General features: G+C 40.2%; 1 protein-coding gene across 2 annotated transcripts in view; it reads right to left on the reverse strand.

Annotated features, from left to right (window-relative positions):
* RB1CC1 (RB1 inducible coiled-coil 1) overlaps nucleotides 1-22,260 on the reverse strand; it is a 353,042-nt gene that overhangs the window by 170,380 nt on the left and 160,402 nt on the right. For both annotated transcript variants that reach the window (XM_082257759.1, XM_082257760.1), the window contains exons 11-14: nucleotides 22,025-22,086; nucleotides 19,907-20,010; nucleotides 14,728-14,854; nucleotides 5,020-6,932 (exon numbers count right to left, since the gene is read on the reverse strand). In XM_082257759.1, coding sequence (XP_082113885.1) covers nucleotides 5,020-6,932; nucleotides 14,728-14,854; nucleotides 19,907-20,010; nucleotides 22,025-22,086 — 2,206 coding nt within the window. The remainder of the gene's footprint in view (nucleotides 1-5,019; nucleotides 6,933-14,727; nucleotides 14,855-19,906; nucleotides 20,011-22,024; nucleotides 22,087-22,260) is intronic.

Below are 22,260 nucleotides of genomic sequence, written 5' to 3' on the forward strand. Positions count from 1 at the left end.
ATATATATATATATATATATATTTTTTTTTAAGCAAAGGCTCTAAAGAAATAAATGGTGGGTGTTGCAATTTTTTGTCACACAGTATTTCCGCAGTGGTTTTTCAATCGAGTGTGGAGTGTGGAGATCCGCCCGCTTGTGTAAACACAAGCGGGCGGATCTCCTAAGTGACAGGCAGGGTCAGATTGCATAGCTGAACCCTCGATCTGTCCTTGTGTCATACAGTCACCTCCCCCCACACACGTCAGTAAGCACCAGGCATACATTAACCCCTCCCTTTCCAATAAAATTAACCCCTTCCCTGCCAGTGTCATTTTTACAGTAACAGTGCATATTTATAGCACTGATTACTGCAGTAATGTCACTGGTACCCCCAGAAGTGTCAAAAATGTCAGTCAAGGGTCCGATCTGTCCGCCGCAATGTCACAGTCCCGCAAAAAAAAATATCGCAGATCGCCGCCATTACTCGTTAAAAAAAAAACACCAAAAATGACATAAATCTTTCCCTTAGATAGTAAACGCAATAACTTTTGCGCAAACCAATCAAAATACGCTTATTGCGATGTTTTTTACCAAACATAGGTAGCAGAAAACAAATTGGCCAAAAATGTAAAAAAATTTTGATTTTTACATTTTTGGGGGGGGGGGGAATTTCATATAAAAAAAATGTAAAAAATATTGTTATTTTTTCAAAATTTACGCTCTTTTTTTGTTTATAGCGCAAAAAGTAAAAATCGCACAGGTGATCAAATACCACCAAAAGAAAGCTCTATTTGCGGGGAAAAAAGGACTTCAATTTTATTTGGGTACAGCGTCGCACGACCTCGCAATTGTCAGTTAAAGTCGCACAGTGCCGAATCGCAAAAAGTGGCCCAGACGTAAGACAGCAAAATCTTCCGGTGGTAAAGTGGTTAAAAGCCTTTGAAGGTTACCAGTGTAGATTCACACAGAAGGTCTGGTGCTAGAATTATTGCTCTCACTCAGACATTCCCTGTGATACCTCACATGTGTGGTGCGATCACTGTTTACATATGCACGCGGGACCGACGTGTGCGTTCGCCACGCGTGTGAGCTCTGGGTGACAGGGGCGCTTTAAAATGCTTTTATTATTTTTTTTTTGTTACAGTGTTTCATAACACTATATGGAGGGGGGGGGGGGTAAGTGCTTGGATATAACTTTTTGTCATAACACTTTTTTTTTACTAAAACGTTATATATATATCACAAAGGGAACAAAATGTCACAATTGTGATATAATGTTGCTGTGGCAGGTTCTATTTAATGACACATCAGAGGTCTAGAACCCTATTGTCTCACCTGCCCTCCACAACTGAAGCTAATGGAGTGCAGAAAGTGCTCCATTAGATTTTTCCCTGACCACAGTGGCCAGAGAAAGTGACGCCTGAAACAGAAAGTCATGTCCTACACGTCGCTTCTAGGTTCTTTGCAGTTGGGGAAGATCAGCGAACAGATGCTCGCTGGTCTCTCTAACCTGTACCTGGAGACACCCCACAACCTTATAATCCAGTACAGAAATTAATAAATGCTTCAATTTATTACATTGGCTCTGACAAAAAATCTGAAAAAGGGACTTTCACAACAATAAAACAGTGCTGAAAGCTATTAGTTTGTTTGTATTCAGTGAATGCAAGAAGTCAGTGCTGAAAGCTATTCATTTTTGTGTTCAGGGAACTTAAGAAGAGATATTATGCATAAATGACTCAACATAGATTTGCAGACCATTCTCATTTCTTACCCTTCTCAAAGTCTACTTATGATATTCATGTCAAAGGAAAGCCTGGCCTTTGTCAAGTTTCTACAAAAAACTGGTTCTGCTTCAAAAGAAAATTGCTTACTACATACATTAGCCAAAAAATGCCTAACTAGTATAACCTCAAATAATTATTAAAATATGCTGTTGGTACCATCTGAATAACACATTTATGCCAATAATCTGCAGCTTTGTTCATCAAACAGACAATTCATCAAATATTGCATCCAAAAACTTTAGACATTTAGAGCCAAAATTGGTTGAAAAAAATGTTTCTTGTTCATAGCGCAACCTAACCTAACCTTAGATGGAGAATAAAAGCTGCAAAAAACATGTTAACAGAACTAATTGAAGGGATTTTCCACTTTGTACTAAAAAGTGAACTCCAGCAAAAGGTATCTACAGGTAGCAACATGGAGGAGTCCAGCTGCTCCCTTCCCAATCCTCTTCAAAGACTAGAAGACACAGCCTTAACAATCTGCAGTGTCACGGCTGGTCAAACCGGTCTTGCTTTTTTCCCTCTTACATCTGTCAGTAGATATAGATCAAGAATTTAACCATTTGCATCTGGGGCAATTTTTTAAATTTTTGAAACATGTTAAAATGATCAGTTTTTGCTAGAAAATATTTTAGAACCCTAAAATAATGACATATTTTCTAATTACCATAAAAGTGATCAGGTGGCTGTAGAGTTCCCCTGATAACTTATACTAAATATCTGATCACCAGCTAAAAAAATGGTATAAGCTTATGGCAGAAGCTGCAGCTATGAGCTTGTTTTAAAAAAGAAGTATGGGGTTTGAGTCTTTTTCACATTCGTGCTTACCTATCTGGATGCAGCATCGGCTCGATGCTGCATTTGTCTCCCGCTGGCTCTAATACTGAGAACTGAGCGATAAAACCCCATCAATCGCTCAGTTCTCACAGCTCCCTGCTCAGAGAGCTGGTCACTTTCAGTCAGCTGCTCTGCTCCCCACACCCCCACGCTCACTGAAGCACTGGGCTGTGGAGGGAGCGGGAGCGGCGGCCTCAGGATCTCATTAGCTCACTGAGAGGCTGAGCAAGGTTATGATCAAGTCACAATCTTTCCTGAGTCTGGACCGGCTCGGTGATGTCAGCCAACAGCGGGGTTCAGTCCACTGTTTGCTAAAAATGGGTCACAGGAGTGCAGAAGGAACTGCACTCCATTGATCCATAGCAGAAGTACAGCCAAACAAGCTTTGGCCATACTTCTCCTTTAACCACTTTTGAATAGTACAAGGGTGAACTTATAGTAAATTAAATCTATACCAAAGAGGTATTGAGAATGCCATTTCTGACTTCGACTTATGAAAATTCTAATTAATTGGCTATAATTCTGATGAAGTGCCCTTAGTCAGTCAGTGATCTGAACCAAATATAAACATCACACATTCTGATGCTACTCTGAGTGTCTAATCTGATTCTGGTTCATTGTCTCAGAAAGTATTTAAAAAAATAAATACAGTATCTCACAAAAGTGAGTACACCCCTCACGTTTTTGTAAATATTTTATTATATTTTTTTATGTGACAACACTAAAGAAATGACACTTTGCTACAATGTAAAGTAGTAAGCGTAAATTTGCTGTCCCTTCAAAATAACTCAACACGCGGTTGTTAATGTCCAAACCGCTGGCAAATAAAAGTGAGTACACCCCTAAGTGAAAATGTCCAAATTGCGCCCAATTAGCCATTTTCCCTCCCCGGTGTCATGTGACTCGATAGCATTAGAAGGTCTCAGGTGTGAATGGGGAGCAGGTGTGTTACATTTGGTGTTATTGTTCTCACTGTCTCATACTGGTCATTGGAAGTTCAACATGGCAACTAATGGCAAATAACTATCTGAGGATCTGAAAAAAAGAATTGTTGCTCTACATAAAGATGGCCTAGGCTATGAGAAGATTGCCAAGACCCTAAAACTGAGCTGCAGCATGGTGGCTAAGACCATACAGCGGTTTACCAGGACAGGTTCCACTCAGAACAGGCCTCTCCATGATCGACCAAAGAGGTTGAGTGCATGTGCTCAGCGTCATATCCAGAGGTTGTCTTTGGGAAATAGACTTATGAGTGCTGCTAGGATTACTGCAGAGTTTGAAGGGGTGCATGGCTGTCATCCCAGAAGGAAGCCTCTTCTAAAGATGATGCATATCTTGTCTTGTTTTGTGGATTGGTAGCCCGCAAGCAGTTTGCTGAAGACAAGCAGACTAAGGACATGCATTACTGGAACCATGCCCTGGGGCCTGAAGAGACCAAGATAAACTAATTTGGTTCAGATGGTGTCAAGCGTGTGTGGCGGCAACCAGGTGAGGGAGACAAAAACAAGTATGTCTTGCCTACAGTCAAGCATTGTGGAGGGAGTGTGATGGTCTGGGGCTGAATGAGTGCTGCCCGCATTGGGAGCAACAGTTCATTGAGGGAACCATGAATGCCAACATGTACTGTGACATACTGAAGCAGAGCATGATCCCGTCCCTTCAGAGACTGGGCCGCAGGGCAGTATTCCAACATGATAATGACCCCAAACACACCTCCAAGATGACCACTGTCTTGATAAAGAAGCTGAAGGTAAAGGTTATGGACAGACCAAGCATGTCTCCATCCTCAGATGGAAGGTGGAGGAGCTCAATATCTCTTACATCCACCAGTTCCATGATGTCATCATGGAGGAGTGGAAGAGGACTCCAGTGGCACCCTGTGAAGCTCTGGTGAACTCAATCCCCAAGAGGGTTAAGGCAGTGCTGGAAAATAATGGTGGACACAAAATACTGACACTTTGGGCCAATTTGAAAATTTTCACTTAGGGGTGTACTCACTTTTATTGCCACATGAAAAGATATAATAAAATGTTTACAAAAATTTGAAGGGTGTACTCACTTTTGTGAGATACTGTATGTGCAGGTAACCAGCATCTACAGAAGGAGATAAGCAATGGAAGCTTCTGCATTCTCATGACAGGTATCCTATTTGTGTTGCCGATGTTCTTACAACTGGAAATGAATATAGCACCTGATTAGCCATTTAAGCGATGGCATAACTCATAAAATTAATTCCCGAGTCACAGCCATGATTATGCTGTAGGAGGACAAAGCTAAAATAACATGATGGCTGCTATACTTCCTAATACCAAAAAGCTGAAGCTCCACTCCTGCTCGTTCATTTTTTTTTCATTCACAAACCTAAGGCAATCAGTTCTCTATTCATACAAAAGGTATAAAATATTGTATCCTACCTCTTGCCTAATTGCTGTTGAAGAAGCAGTACTTTTTCAGAGAGTTCTTTTTCAACATTCTGCATATGCAACTCAAAGTCTATAACACTGCACTGCACTGAATCTTCCTTTTCGCATGTAAACTTCTGTGTCAAGGCTTCCTTTTCAAGCCTCTGTGTAGATAGCAGCTGTTCTCGATCTTCTTCAAGTTTTTGTATTGATGCTTCATACATTTCTTTCTGTTGTCTTAAAGCCTTTTCATGCTGCTCAGTTTGCTTTTCAAGTTCTTTTAAAGTGTCTTCTAATTTAGTCTGTAAAACATTTAATTCTTCCTGAAGCCTGCTTTCTCTTTCTAGTGCTTGCTGATGACCACTGGTCAAATTATTCATGTCTCTTTGTAATGATTTGGTTTGAGCTTCATGAATATTCAGCATCTGAGAAATACATTGTTCTTTCTCCATTGTCAATAACATTTTGAGCTCTTCCAGTCCAAGCTCATGTTCACCTTTCTGATTTTTTAACACATTATTTAGGTGAATAACCTCCTTCTTTAGTGCTTCCGTTTGCTCACTAACTTGGTAATTCAAGGTGTCTTGCTGTTGTGCTCTATTTTCCTCCATAATTACTTTTATTTCATCAATTTCCCCTTCTTTAAGCGCCAATTCCACTTCTAATTTACATCTAATATCAGAAAGTTCTGAAATTCTAAGGTTTAGTTCCTGAAGTTGAGAATCTTTATCATTGGCAATGGCTGCACAAGATTTCTGCAACTGGTCCATTTTTTGTTTATTTTCTAACTGCAGTTTTTCTGTGCAACATTTATATTCTACTTTTACATCTTCAAGTTCCTGTGCATGCCTGAACTGTAAATGATCTTCTAATTCTTTGAGGTGTGTTTGCTCCAAAATTTTAAACTCCTCCTTGAGAAGTCTGAGTTTTTCTTCATTCTCTGCATGAAGTTTCTTTAAGTCCTCTAAAGTTGTTTCCCGAGACTCTTTGAGCTTCTGCATTTCATAAGTTTGTTCCCTCATAGCACTTTCAAGATGGATCATTTTCTGATCTCTTTCATTTTGTAAGTGCAGAAATGTTTCATTTTCACTTCTGACAGCAGCAACTTCCATTTGTTTAGATTGCAAATCTTCCTTCAGCCCTGTAATATTACTTTTCAACTGTTTTATGACTTCTTCGTTTACATTAAGGTCTTCCTTTGACAGTTGTAGTCGCTTTTCATAAGATTTTTGTAGAAGCTGCAATTCTTCAAAATGTTTCTCTTTTAATGCAGTTTCAAGCGAAATATTAGCATGTTGAATCATTTTTAGGATCTCTGCAGAAACGGATTTAATAGCGCTGGCAAATTCGCTCTGCTCCCTTTGTACAAGTATCTTTAATTGGCAAAGCTCTTTTCTAAAATTTCGTAAATTGGCTTGTGATTCTTGAGCAACAACTTTGCATCTGTCCACACAAGCTTTCAAAGATATGTTTTCGGCACTGTTATCTTTACTACCTTTTGTGTCCTGCATACGCCTGCTGTCAATTGCATTTATGACCGAGGAATATAGGGACTCCACCATCATTTCTGGACTTTGTGTATCACTAATGTTAGGGGACACAGGATTTTCCTCTATAACAAATTCATTGACAGCAGACATAAAGTCAGATTCAGGACTATCTGCTAATGAGTCCAAATCCAAGGAACCCTGTTTAAGCGACTGCTCGATATGTGGATGGGGAATTGTCTCGAAATCAAAGGTGTGAGCATCGATACTATCTGGAGACAACTCTTCTAGAGGTGCTGGGATGGAGACAGAAGGACAAATGGGACCCTGAAGACTAAGTGATGGAGGAGATTTGGATGAGGTAGTAGTTGTAGCTTCAGTTGCACTTTCAATCCTTGGTGTAGTTGCAGATTGTGGTGAAACTTGACCATTAGACACCTGAAAATAAAGTCAAGAAAATTAGTTAAGATATTGATTCAGCTCAAATTATGGTGGTTATCAATCATTTGCTAAAAGATAACTACATCTTACTGATAACCTGGCATTGCAAAAAAAAAAAAAAAAGCAGTAAGAAGAATATGGCATAACCTAATCTTATGACTGAACAAAAAATCCAGTAATAATTCCAATAAAGGACATTTCATATCTGCAGCATTTTGCTACATCTTTGGTGGGGTCTCGATAAAAACACAACTGACATAAGGATAAACATGTCCCCCCATAACAATATTAACAGATAAGTCCACCCTAACACTAAAATCCCTGCATCTATAGATCTCCACGATCTAACACTAACCTATCTAGCCCTGTAAAGAAGAAATCAGTATACTTACCTTTTCTGAAACCGATCCGACCTGATTCCACGCTGAGCTGTCAGCCGCGGCTTCTCTGTGGAGGCGGGTTCAGAGGACACAGTCAACAACAGAAGCCCTATAGTAAGTCTATGGTTGACATCACTTCCCATTCATTTTACAGCCATTTTCGGCTGTGTCCTATGCAGAGCCTCTTACCACTGGAGATCGAGTCGGATTGGCTTCAAAAAAGGTATGTATACTAATTTCTTCTTTACAGGGCTAGATAGGTTAGGGTTAGATCATGGGGATCTATAGATGCAGGGATTTTAGTTTTAGGGTGGACTTATCCTTTATTCTTACTGACATTCTCCTACTTGAAGATCACATTTAAAATAATTCACCAAGTTGTGGGGAAATTCTTTGGAGGTGTATAACGGCATTCGCCTATTTCTAAGACGGCTCAACTTTAAAAATCAAAGACATTTTCTCCACAATCAACATTTACAGATGTTTTCTGTAGCTATAACCCAGGATATTCATAAATTCAGCCCAGAAAACCTCACAAGAGGTGAAATAAAAGCTTTTGCACAATTGAATAAGGCACATGATTGCATTATTAAGGCAAGTGACAAGGGTGGGAATGTGGTGTTGTAAAAGGAGAGTGATTATTTGAAGGAAGTATATGGACAACTAAGTGACAGTTCATGTTATGAAAAATGGTCTACTTTCTAAAAAAGAATGGGAATACTCTTCAGGTAGGTGAATATACCATTCCCAATGAGATTCCAAAAAAAAATAACCCCCCACCCCCTGGGGGACCCATTGTCTCTGCGGTAGGTAGTCCCCATGAAAGAAAAAGGAAAATATGTTGACAAAAGCATTAAACATTTCATATCTGAGCTTCCTTCATTTGCCCTTGATACCACTGACATACTTCGGAAACTTAAAGATTCATTAATTCCTGAGGAATGAATATTGGTAGGCATAGATGCGGAATTGTTATACAATTGGATTCCACAGGTGGGGTACAAGCGGTGGCGTAAAGGCTGGAATTTAGACATCCCCAGCTGGCCCCCACAACAATTTTTTTGCAGAACTTTTAGAACTTGTTCTAATTATTTTATGTGTATTGGAAAGTTCTACCTCCAGAAAATGGGAGTAGCCATGAGAGCGGCGTGTTCTCTCTCCTATGCCTGCCTACATTTAGGTTGGCGGGAGAAAAAATACATTTTTTGTTACTGTAAAATCACTTTCTCTGAGTTCAGTTAACGGACATAGTTCTTCATGTTCTCAACCACTGGGTTGATACTGCCACCTTTAGGTGTAGGACACTGGGCAGAAAAAGAACAGAGCACCACCTATAGACAGTCCTAACTTGTAGTAAAATTCCTCTCTGTTTTGGGCAATAGAGTTTAAAACAAAGCAGTACAAGGAAAAAAGATCCAAGACAGAGGGGTGGTCACTGTGTCCATCATTAAACTCAGAGAAAGGGAGTAACAAAAAAAAATCCAGTTTTCTCTTTTGATCATTGATGGACGCAGTTCTTCATATTCTTAACCTTTGGGACGTCTCAAAGCAGTGCCTCAATGAGGGATGGGGAACCAGCAAAAAACATGCAACATCACCTGAAAACCTCCCAGAAGAGGAACAAGAAACATCAAACATCCACCTGCAAAACTGTGCAGCCGATAAATGCATCCATAGATGCAAAAACATCAAATTGGTAATGCAGACTTGGTAGATGACCAGGTAGCTGCCTTGCAAACTTGAGACACAGAAGCCTGATGTCGAAGCTCCCTGGTCCAGTGTGCCGTAAAAAGGGAGAAGCCCAACCCCTAAAGGCATAAGCTTGGACAACTGTCTGCCTGATTGTTTGAGAAATAATGGCAGAGGAACCCACCAGGACTTTTTGTGGGCTGTTGCATTTACAAAAAAGAACCCGTCCTCTGGAAGAAGGCTGTAGCAAACAGGGACACATGGGAAGGGAGCAGACACTATGAAAAAGGAACAATATTCTCATTCAGCTGACAATCGGACATCAAAGACCAGCTGTTACTGAAAGAAACAGTGATTCCTGGAGGGATGGCGCCCTTAGTGGGAGAATATAACATGCTTCCTGGAAAGATGAGATACTTCCTGTTGATTAGGAAGGGTGGCCTCTTATGAATTGTCATTGGACAAGCAGATAGTGGGTGTTTATGTGGGTGGTGTCTGAGTGGACTTTAAAAGCAATTGCCAGCAAGAATTCTGTCTCTTTTGCGCTTGAGCCCAGCTGAAAAATACTGAAAAATACAGAATTCCGAGGACCCCCATATGTAAAGTATTCTCTGTGCTTGTTTTGTCTTATATGCTCTGTAGTATCTTTTTAGTGTTTTATGTCAGCAGTTCTACTTTTTAATAATTAGATCCTTGCCAATTTAAGCAGTGTGTTTATTTTTATAGCTAGCATTGTTATTGTACCCTCCATTAACCTTATTAAAGCTTTGATAGACCATCATAGGAATAGACAAGATAATACATGTTTATAATAAATAGGGGAGATACAAAACCACCCCACAGATTTATTTCACCCTGTGTAAAACCAAACAGGGAGTCTTACAGGACAAGGCTACCAGCTCTGACATGCGGCATAGGGAAGAGATAGCAATGAAAAAAGGTGACTTTCTGCGAGAGAGTAAGCAAAGGAAGATTCCTATTATTCTCAAAGGGAGGCTTCTGAAGAACTGAAAAACCAAATTCAGGTTCAACGGTGGAAACTGAGATTTCACTGGAGGAGCTACATGCTGAACCCCTTGAACAAAGGTAAGAACCAAGGACATTGTGGCCAAAAGGCGTTTAAAATAAAAAAAAAAAAAATCACAAGGGCAGAAACTTAGCCCTTAACCTCCCTGGCGGTATTCCCCAGTGTGGCTCGGGGTTAACTTTCAGTAACAAAAGCAGTAACCCAGAGCCACACTCGGGATTACCCCAGAATGTTACTCATCTTCCCTGCAATCCCCCGCCATCCTCCCCGGCGTCCTCACACTCTCTCCCCGCTCTGTGCATGGCCGATTGCCGGCACATGCCTCCGGGGCCCTTCCCTGCGAGCGCTGCGACGCAGGGGGGTGGAACTGGCGGCAATTTCAAAAGTGTAAATACACAAATGACATAATACAAAGTTGTGATCCTAATGGATTGCACTGTATCATGCCATTTCAGCACAGGATTACACCTGATGACTTTTCCAGTACCCTGCCTGTGCTTTTCCAGTGCTTTGTGCCTGGAAAATTTTTAACAACCATGGAGTCCAAAAAGCATTCTTTTTGCGCAAAAGCGCTTTCAGACTAACTGGAAAACAGCGACAGCGAAACTGAGTTACTTGAAGAACTGAGCTATAGCGATTCGTGGGAAAATTCGTCATTGGGTACAGAAAGTGACGACAGCGATGATTCTGATGTCTCTTTCTGGCCCATAGCTTGTGGAACTTGGGAAGTATATCAAATGATTCTTCAGAATTCCCAACGGAGCTATGTGCCAGAAAGAGACATCAGAATTGTCGCTGTCGTCACTTTCCGTACCTGATGACGAATTTTCCCACAAATCGCTATCGCTCAGTTCTTCAAGTAACTCAGTTTTGCTGTCGCTGTTTTCCAGTTCGTCTAAAATCGCTTGTGCACAAAAAAAAACGCTTTTTGGACGCCATGGTCGTTCTCAATTTTCCAGGCACAAAGAACTGGAAAAGCACAGGCAGGGCACTGGAAAAGTCACCAGGTGCAATCCTGTGGTGAAATGGCATGATACAGTGTAATCCATTAGGATCACAACTTTGTATGATGCCATTTAGTGTATTTACATTTTTTAAATTGCCGCCGGTTCCACCCCTTTGCTTCGCAACGCTCGCAGGGAAGGGAACCAGAAGATAGGTGCCGGCATGGGGTGAGCACACAGCGGGAGGACAGCGGGGGATCTCAGGGGAAGGTCAGTTTTAAAATGTAAAACAACAGATTTCCATGCAAAACAATGTACCGCTTTTAGATTTCCATGCAAAACAATGTACCGCTTTTAGCACAGAAATCTGGACATAATCAGACCACCAGGGAGGTTAATGGCCAGCTTTTGAATGATGCCCCCTTGGAGAAAGGCAAAAATATGAGACATAGAAAAAGAATGCAAGTGTAAATATGCAGCCTCGCACAACGAAATGTAAGCCTTCCAAATACAATGGCAAATCTTCCAAGAGGTCGAGTTACACGCCTTTGACATGGTGGGAAACACAGAGCTTAACAACCCCCTGTCTCTTAGAACATGGGTTCCAACAGAGGTGTGCTCCACTGCAAACAGATTTGATAAAACACATCCGGGAGACTGACCACTTTCCCTGATTCAGTGTCAGAGGACTGTGGTAGTCCACCTGCCAGTATTCTACTCCCAGAATGTAAATGGCAGACAGAGCTGGCACAGGAAGTTCCGCCCACGGAAGACTGTGTAAGAGCCAACAGCATCGCTGCCAAGCTTCTGGAGTGCCACAATTGATAAACCGTGACCCCAACTGCAAAGCACAGTGGGGCTGATGTCTAGGGGAATGTGTAAGTACGTGACCCTGATGTCTATGGAGGCCAGGAAAAAACCTCTGAGGAAAGGAGGCAACCACAGAACAGATAAATTCAATTTCAGAACCATAAACAAGTTGGCGTGTAAGTCCCCAAAACTTCTCTGGGTCTGGAACCAGGGCTATCCCGCCGTGGAGAAGATGATCCTGCCCGCCCGTAAACAGCTTGTAGACAAGACAGGGAGAGGTGAACTGTGGAAGGAAAGAACTTATCTGAGAGATAGGAAGGAAACTCCACCTAGTAGCCAACGAAGATGACCACTCACCCTAATGAAAACAGTGGGGGCAAGCCTTCATGCAATGGAGGGCTTGTCCACAGGCTTTTTTGCTTTTTTAAAGATTTTTTTTATTGAGTTTTCCAAAGTTTCATACAACAAGGCTTACAAAAAAAAACAACAAGCTTTAAAAAACAACAACAAATTTACAATATCTCTTGTGTCTCAACAGAGAATATTTACAAAAGGAGAAGGTGACTAATTGACAAATATTACAGGTACACTGTATAAGACATGAAAAAAAAAAAAAAAATACGCTAGCATAGAGTAACATACAGTGTACGACTAATTTAACATCCTGGATTCAAAGAGGATTATAGAGGTCTCCCCCCCCCCCCCCCAATTATACTTACCTAGGTGGATGCAGCATCGCTCAGATGCTGCGTCTGTCCCCCGTCGCCTCTACACTGAGAACCGAGCAATTGAACACCCCTGATCGCTCGGTCCTGACAGCTTCCCGAGCAGAGACTGACAGTCAGCAGCTCTCTGCTCTTCCCCCTCCTCGCTCACTGGAGAGCTGGGCTGTGGAGGGGTGTGGAGCGGCCGGCTCAGACTCTTAGCGGCTCGCTGAGAGGCTGAGACAGGAGTCGGTCTAGGCACCTGGCCGATTCCGACTCCGTGGTCATGATGATGCAGTGCCTGGACTGATCTCTGTGACATTAGCAGAGAGATGACTTCAGTCCACTCTCTGCTGAAAACGGGTCACAGGAGTGCAAAACTAATTGTACTACTATTGTCCATAGGAGATGTACAACCAAACGAGCAATATAACTTGTCCACAGGGTTTGTGGACTTGTGAGGCCAGGAGCACTTGGTGCCCTCCACAATAGTCTTGAAAGGGCTTGGATCCCTCACTGTAGGAGCCTGGTGAGCAAAAAAAAAACACTTGAGTGCAGAGAAGGATGCATTGTGGCACCCACCCTTTCCTGTATTGCAGGAGAAGGTATTCTTCTTTTCCAAAAGGTACTTGATGACTTGATAACATCGTCCAGAGTAGCACCAAGAGCCGTTCACTCATGGATGGTAAATCAGCCAAGACCTTCTAAGATGTTTTGTCCACCGACCAATACTAAAGCCAGAGAACTCACCAGAGAAGCATGGCCGAGGGGGAGAACTTCGAAAGCCGGGGACCGACATCCAATAATGCATCACACAGCAATTAATAAGATAATAAAAATACAATACCTTATAGTGGACCTAGCATCAGATATGTTTTTGTTTGTTTGGTACATGAATGTGCATTATTGTGTAAGTGCAACACTTTCAGGTATTTTTTTTCCTTTCACAGAGATTCAAGGTACTTATAATGCCTTCATCAGCTTCTGTTTACAGAGGTATGGTCCCGTTTTTATTTAAGTTTGAGTATCATTCAGTCAGTCAGCATCTAGTTTCTGGACTGAGATGCTGGCTCACAGCTGACATAATCATGTAAATCATAAAGGATAGCAACAGTAGTTGGTTCACAAATGAACTTCGATTACTATACAAGAGAATTCTATAACAGTTTATATGCTTTTCATATAGAGTCACACATTTGAACACAGCTTTTGTTTAGGAGATACTGAGCTTAAAAGTGTATGTAAAGTAAATTACTAAATTATCATATCTGCTGTAAGATGTGTAAAAGAGGATAGCGTGCCTCGAAAGCTTGCACTACAAATCTTTTTACTTAGCCAATAAATGGTATTACCCTAAATTCAAACGTATGCTTTAACATGGTAAAGCAACTTCAAAATTAACAGTTTTCAAATATATTGCAGTAATACTTGATAATCCTGCCATTAAAGCCTAAGTTTAAGAAAAAAAATAAAAATAAAAAAAATAAAGAAGACGTACAAGGGTATTACATGTCTTCAGAGGGATGTGTCTCACTCAAGGTGAGTAATATACCTTGAGCTTATTATTATTATTTTTTTTTAAGTAAACTTAGGCTTTAGTGCCAGTTCACACTAACGCGGCACGACTTCGGGGGCGACCTGTGAAGTCGCGTGCACCGCGACTTCGGCGCAACTTGCAAGGACTTCATATAATGAATGTCTATGCAAGTCGCTCCAGGTCGCCCCGAAGAAGTACAGGAACCTTTTTCTAAGTCGGAGCGACTTGTGTCGCTCCTATTAGAACGGTTCCTGTAGCACACAATGGACCACGACTTGTCAGGCTGACCAGTCGCCTGACAAGTCGCGGTAGTGTGAATGGACACTTATGGTCATTGTTTAGGCGCTTCCTATTAAAAAAGCTCTCTCCTTGTTTCCTAGTTGTGCTCATGTGTTGTCACCATGTCACACAGCATTACAATGAAAGTTATAAGTGCCAATTTTAGGGAGCATTACACAGGTGTGGTCCACTGTTGTCATTATCAGAAAGCCCACCCCGAGAAATGCCATGCAGCTTTCACTAGAGTACATGCATGGAAAACAGGAAGTGGCTACAAGAAATAAACAGCACGAAGATCAAAAAAATTTAATGAAACATGTCACGGTTTATCATACACGTTCATTTAGGGCTTACATCTACTTTAAACTGTCTGATGTACTGTACTAGAAATAGATGTCACATGTATCACAAAAATACCACACCTTTTGTTCATTTAACAGATCTGTAATAGTCTGAGACATTTCATCCAAACTTTGTGCAGCTTTCACCAGGTTGTGGAGAGCACGAACATGCTGGTGCAGAGGCTCCAAATCACAAAGTAGGGGTACCCTGAGGGGACAAAACACAAGAGAAAACCTAACTTTTTTGCATTCAAGAACATTATAAATAGATTCTACATTTAATGTTACCTTTTCAGAAGCTATAAGCAGCTAATCATTAGCGGTAAACAACAAAAAATACATCAGATTTTAAACTGGGTACACATACTCATTTTTTTTCGTTCAACCAAGCTGGCTGAAGGGAACAAAAAAAAAAAAAAAAAAACAGACATTTCGCCGCACAAGTGATGTTAGTCAGGTGATCTCCCCCGCTGTGCTATAGTATACTGACAAGGGGACTGTCCCCCTGCCAGAACACACCGATCAGTGCTGGTAGCTATTAGCTGCCAGTGCTACTCGGCTGCTGGTTGAATGACTGGTTTTCCAGAAAACCCGTTCTACAGAAGGTGGTCTCACGTTTGGCTTCTGTCACACAGGCAGCTGTACACGTCTGAATGTCAGCCAGTTCCTGCATAACCAGCCGATATTTGGACCGTTTGTACTCCGCTTAAAGTTGTACTTGAATGATAAATGTACTTATGTGCATGTAAATTGTCTTTAACCACATGCCGACCGCCGCAAGTAGATATACTGCGGTGGTCAGCCCCTCACAGGCAAAGTGACGTATATATACACGTCACTAGCCTGTGAGGCTCTGGGGAGCGAGCGCGCGGTCACGGATCCCCCCCCCCCGCGCGCGTGTGACCGGCGGACCCGATGTCCGCCGGTCACTCGGCGATCGTCGGGGGAGAGGGAGAAAGGCAGGCGGCTAGTGTAAACAAGCCGCCTGTCATTCTCCCCTGTGTAGAAACAATGATCATACGGTTCTACTATGTAGGACCGTTGATCATTGTTCCTATAGCTCAAGCCACAGCCAATCAAAGTTTGAATCACGCCCCTAGGGACACACACAGCCCCTCCCTCTCAAATAAAGTTAACCCCTTCACTGCCAGTGTAATTTTACAGTAACAGTGCATATGTATAGCACTGATTACTGTAGAAATGTCACTGGTAACCCCAAAAGTGTCAAAAATGTCAGTCAAGGGTCCGATCTGTTCGCCGCAATGTCACAGTACCGCAAAAAAAAAATTGCAGATCGCCGCCATTACGCGTTAAAAAAAAAACAACAAAAATGACAAAAATCTTTCCCTTTGTTAGTAAACGCGATAACTTTTGCGCAAACCAATCAAAATACGCTTTTTGCGATTTTTTTTTTACCAAACATATGTAGCATAAAACAAGTTGGCCGAAAATGTTAAAAAATTTTGATTTTTACATTTTTTTTGGGGGAATTTCATATAAAAAAATTTGAAAAATATTGTTATTTTTGCAAAATTGACGCTCTTTTTTTGTTTATAGCGCATGATCAAAAAATCGCACAGGTGATCAAATACCACCAAAAGAAAGCTCTGTTTGTGGGAAAAAAAGGACATCAAATTCGTTTAGGTACAGCATTGCACGACCGTGCAATTGTCCGTTAAAGTCACGCAGTGCCGAATCGCAAAATACCCCCTGGTCAGGAAGGGGGTAAAATCTTTCGGGGCTTAAGTGGTTAAAAAAAGTTTTCCCTCTGTAGCTAAAAAATTATTGCTCGGAGAAAAAAAAATACTTTATTTGTTGGCATAAAGATAAAAATATAAACATAGGAAATTGCTATAAAACACCACTGTACTTCTCGAAAATAAGAATGCTTAACTTCATTCTCAATATGTTTAATTAGACAAGACAATTCAAAAAACATTTGTTCCACTGCTTAGCCATAACTTATGGTCATTGATTTCCTATTAATCACAAGTGCTTGTTAGTGGAGAAAAAAAAACAAGAAAAATCTTGGCAAATTCTGTGATTAAATGCCTCTATTCAGCTTTGTAATGAATGGACAACTGCATTAATACCCAAGGGACTTTGCTGGGTGAAACTATTGGAGTTGAAATAGAAATGTACAATCATGCAAACAGTAAATCTTTTTTTTTTCCTTCTTCTAAAGTGATATGGGATTCAACTTAGACTGCACAATATTTCAAATGTCAGACATTGCGTGTGCTGCGTTAGAATGCAACCTTAATTTAATAAGATTTATTTTCATCCAGGTCACCACCTGCTTGCTCTGATGACTCACTGTTGCTGCAATATAAAATGTCAATATGAATAGGACCATGAAAAATGGACAATATTTTGAAAAGAAGTATGAAGTACAAATTTAGGGATTTTTGAAATGTCTGAATTCTATTAGGTTTTTTTTGAACCATGCTCCTATAGCAGTTTACTGCTGATGGAGAGCATATCGCCCGCTGTGCTCTGATCAGCAGGGGATTTGTGAGAAACAGAATCTGCCCATGTGAAAGGGGCCCATGACTACAAGAGGGAATTTGAAGGAGACCAAAAAATGTATGGGTCTTAAATTATTAGTTGAATAAACTGAACAATAAAATATAAGTGAGCCAGGAAGCCCATAAAAAATTAGGAGAGGAGGAGTTAGAATGAATAAAGTTTGCTGAAAAAAACCATAAAAAACAGAAAAAATAATCCCTTAATACTAAAGGTACTCAAAATTTAAAAGGTTACAGGAGTTAAGTAAAGATATCTGCTTATCCCCATATATAGAATGTGTTATAGCAACTATACTTAAATTAATATCTATCTCAGTCTATATACATCTTTGCTGTGCCTATATGTATGTTAATTTTAGGCCTCATGCACACTGGACGTTTTTACAGCTGCTGTTTTTGGCTTTAGCCATTTTTTTGCAGCCAGTAAACTACCGAGCATGTTATCCTATGTATCCATGCACACACAGGCTGTAATCAGTGTTTTTTGGCAGGGGCGTTTTCTGGCTGGAAAAAAAAACGCCAGAACTACATGGTTTTAAGAGGAGTTTTACAGCTGTAAAAACACTTTAACTCTGATAAAAACTTAAAAACGCTGAAAAATGTGGCTATTTGGCATTAATCTGTGTTTTTGAGCCAAAAGCTTTTGTAGGAGTATAATTTTGCTAAAAAAATAGCTAAAAAACACTGAAAACCACTGCAAAACGAATTCTATAGCTACAGCTTTCTACAGCTAAGGCTGTAGATAGATTTTTAGTTTTTCTCTGTTTTGCCAGAAAGGAAAGTTAGAGAGCCTGACAGTTATTTAAACTCATCCCCAGCCTACCCTAACTAGAATAAAAGGTTTTGACAGGACATCCACTTTAAGCTGGGCTTACTGTATTTAAAGTGAACTTCACCCTCTCAATCAACATTTTTAACCCTTATACTGCTAGCGTTAGTAAATACAATGCCTTGAAAAAGCATTCACACCCCTTGACATTTTCCACATTTTGTCATGTTACAACCAAAAATGTAAACATATTTTATTGGGATTCTGTGTGTTAGATCAACACAAAATAGCACATATTTGAGAAATGGAAGGAAAATGATAAATAGTGTTCAAAACTTTTTATAAATAATTATCTGCAAAGTGCGGCGTGCATTTGTATTCAGCCTCCCTAAGTCATTACTTTGTAGAACCACCTTTCACTGCAATTACAGCTGCAAGTCTTTTTGGGTATGTCTCTACCAGCTTTACACATCTAAAGAGTGAAATTTTTGCCCATTCTTCTTTGAAAAAAAAGCTCAAGCTCCGTCAGATTGAATGGAGAGCATCTGTGAACTGCAATTTTTAAGTCTTGCCACAGATTCTCAATTGGATTTAGGTCTTGACTTTGACTGGGCCATTCGAACACATGAATATGCTTTAATCTAAACTATTCCAATTGTAGCTCTTGCTGTATGTTTAGGGTCATTGTCCTGCTGGAAGGCGACCCTCCATCTCAGTCTCAAGTCTTTTGCAAGACTATAGCAGGTTTTCATATAAGATTGCCCTGTATTTGGCTCCATCAATCTTCCTATAAACTCTGACCAGCTTTCCTGTTCCTGCTGAAGAAAAGCATCCCCACAACATGATGCTGCCACCACTATGATTCACAGTGGTGACGGTGTGTTTAGGTTGATGTGCAGTGTTAGTTTTCTGCCGCACATAGCATTTTGCTTTTAGGTCAAAAAGTTCAATTTTGGTCTCAACTGACCAGAGCAACTTCTTTCATGTTTGCTGTGTCTCACACATGGATTATTGCAAACTGCAAATGGGACTTCAATGGCTTTCTTCTTGCCTCTCTTCCATAAAGGCAAGATTTCTGGAGTGCACGACTAATAGTTGTTCTGTGGCCAGATTCTCCCACCTGAGCTGTGAATCTCTGAATCTCCTCCAGAGTTACCATGGGCCTCTTGCCTGTTTCCTTGATTAATGCTCTCCTTGCACTACCTGTCAGTTTAGGTGGATGGCCACGTCTTGGTAGGTCTGCAGTTGTGCCATATTCTTTCTATTTTCGGATGATGAAATGAACAGTGCTCCATGAGATGTTCAAAAAAGGGGATATTTTTTTTTAATAACCTAGCCCTGCTTTAAACTTATCCATAACTTTATCCCTGACCTGTCTGGTGTGTTCCTTGGCCTTCATGATACTGTCTGTTCAATAAGGTTCTCTAACAAACCTCTGAGGGCTTCACAGAACAGCTGTATTTATACTGAGATTAAATTACACACAGGTGGACTCTATTTACTAATTAGGTGACTTCTGACGGCACTTGGTTCAACTAGATTTAAGTTAGGGGTATCACAGTAAAGGGGACTGAATACAAATGCACGCCACAATTTTCAAAAATTTGTAAGAAAAAGTTGAAAACCATTTATCATTTTTCTTTCACTTCACAATTATGTGCCACTTTGTGTTGGTCTATCGTAAAATCCCAACGCCAGATGAATTCCAGGAAGTAAATGCTACATGAATCATTTGCCTTTACTCGAGATGTCCACAAACAGAAATGCTAGGGGGGTGGTTTCAATATGATTTCTCAGCAAAATAAAACATGGATTGGTGGATGGGGGAGTTTGCTTTGAATATTAAAAATGAATGAAATAGTGTTTTTGGTTTGTGGTGCTCAGATACAGTGTAGTTCTGCTTTAGGCAGGATGACGATTAAAACACATGGGAACAAGAAAAAATAAATCTAGAGGACATTACCTGAGGAAAAGTTGCACTTCTGGAGGACAAAGTGACTGCAAAAACTGAAGGTCATTTACAGATATATCAGGAAGCTCACTATCAAATTTCCTAGGCTTTCGCGTCTAAGTATGACAAAAGAAAAATCCAGACTAAAAATGATATACATTCATCATAAATGCTGATTGAATATGACCTACCAACAAGAAGTACATTAGAGAATAATTTAAATATACAATACAACATTTATGATAAGCGTTTCAATCCTAGGTTTGGCGTAGGGAGTATATAATGCATACCCCCCCCCCCCCCTGCACATCAGGATATTGTTGACATTCATAGAAAATCCCCTTTTATACAAACAAGTATGGGTGACCAAAATATCTGAAAATGTTATAAGAGAAGGAAACCGGAATAAGGGTGGCATTTATATTCCCCCTTGTGCTCATTGCTGTCCAACAAATACAGTGCTCAAAACAGTGCTGAGTTAGGACTAATTGTTTAGGTATGCACACAGAAAGATAGTGAAACAATTTTCATGTAAAAAAAAAAGTACGCACAAAGCATTGTAAGAATGTGGTCTTCATTAAATGGCTTACTGATGGTTCCCTGTGATTTAATATGGCGGTGATGTCGCTCCTATTTTGTCATACATTGCCAAAAAACGTGTGTCCCATGCATGCTTAGTGCTGTATTTGAATGTGAGCATCTATATGTATCCTATATACCTCCTCATAATGTGCCATGCTAACCCCCCCTCATTGCATGTGATGTTTATATAAATATATATACTCTATATATATATATTATTTTGCACAGGCACACATATTGAACTGATCATCACAAGGAGGAACCATCCAGAGCACAGGAGCCACAATGCATTATACATTTTGAGCACACTATATGACATGACTGCACATGAATCCGGCACAGTAGCATTTAATTGGTTGAAGGGCACTCCTTATATTAGATGTGGCTGCGTGACGTCATGCCGCAACATCCGATCTCAAGCGACGGCTGTTAATGTATGTGCTGAGGAGCTTTTTAGCACTTTATACTGGTTGGTTTCTGATTTATATATATGGCTGCAGTAATTTATAGATTTGGTGGGCCTTTTATAGTATTTAAATAAGCAAATGTTTTTATATATACTACGCTATGGTCCCTTTTTGTTGCTCCAATATGTGAGCTTTATATAAACAGCCATCTGTTATCATACTGCCCTTGCTGAGGGAGTGAAAAAGCTGGAGAGGTTTTAAAGGAGACCTCACAAATCTCTAAAATGCATTTTTCTACTGCTTAATATTTGGCAGTAAGTTCTCTGGTGAGTTTCCAGTCTATTGGGTAACCACATTTTGGTTGATATCCTTGATAAAGGTGGAGGATTTCATGGACATATGTTTTTTATTGTCATATTCACTTTTATTATAAGGTGAGCAGTGTGTATAATTGGTAAATGCAAAATTGATATGCATTTATGTATATCAATTTTGGTATGTGAGCTTTGTTTATACAGGAATTTCATACTACATTATTCCCATTGGGTGGAGCCAAATATCTGAAGGAGCTGGACAGAAGCTGGAGTGGATTTAATGGGGAAGCCTACCAAATAATTTCATACATTTTTGCTGCTTGGGATTTGAGTAGCCATTAATTCCGGTGAGATTGCCATCCATTGGGTGATTGAAGCCTAATGGATCTCTAGTGGATACACATTTGGTGGTGAAATATGTTTTTGTAGAGGTAGAATTTTTAGAGCTTTGTTTTAAGAAGGTCATGAAAAAGCAAAGTGTATGTTACAGCCTGGCACCATTTTTGACTAATGAAATGGTCTGGATACAAAAGCTTTTGAAACAAGTAGTAAAGAATCTAAGAAACCACACACAAAGCAAAAACCATGTTGGTATTTCTTTCCTACATGAATGGTATCAGCTTTTACGTGCATGAGAAGAAAATGTATATATATCTTGCTAAGGGTAGAACTGTAATGTTCTCAGAGTCAGGAATGTTTTACAACTAACCAAACATAGTCACAGTGTTTGGTAAAATATTTTCAACTTACTTAACCAATAAATGGTATCACTTTAACACCAAAAAATTTGAAAGCACAGACTTAGCAAAAAACTGTGTTGTACGTACACAGAAAGATGAAGGCCAAGAGTCAAGTCCTCGAAAAAGACGATTTCTTAAATAAGATTTCCCTGTATGAGAAAGAAAATTAATTAGAAACTCATTACTGCATACATGTAATGCCAGAGCAGTATAAAGACCTACACATTTTACACAAGCTTGGATATCCCTTAAAAACATGGCCTTTAAAACATCAAATGTTAAGTTAAATACAACTATGACCTTCACAACATGATTTTTAATGA

The sequence above is a fragment of the Pelophylax lessonae genome (assembly GCF_965119305.1).
Source record: "Pelophylax lessonae genome assembly, chromosome: 5".
NCBI lineage: Eukaryota > Metazoa > Chordata > Amphibia > Anura > Ranidae > Pelophylax > Pelophylax lessonae.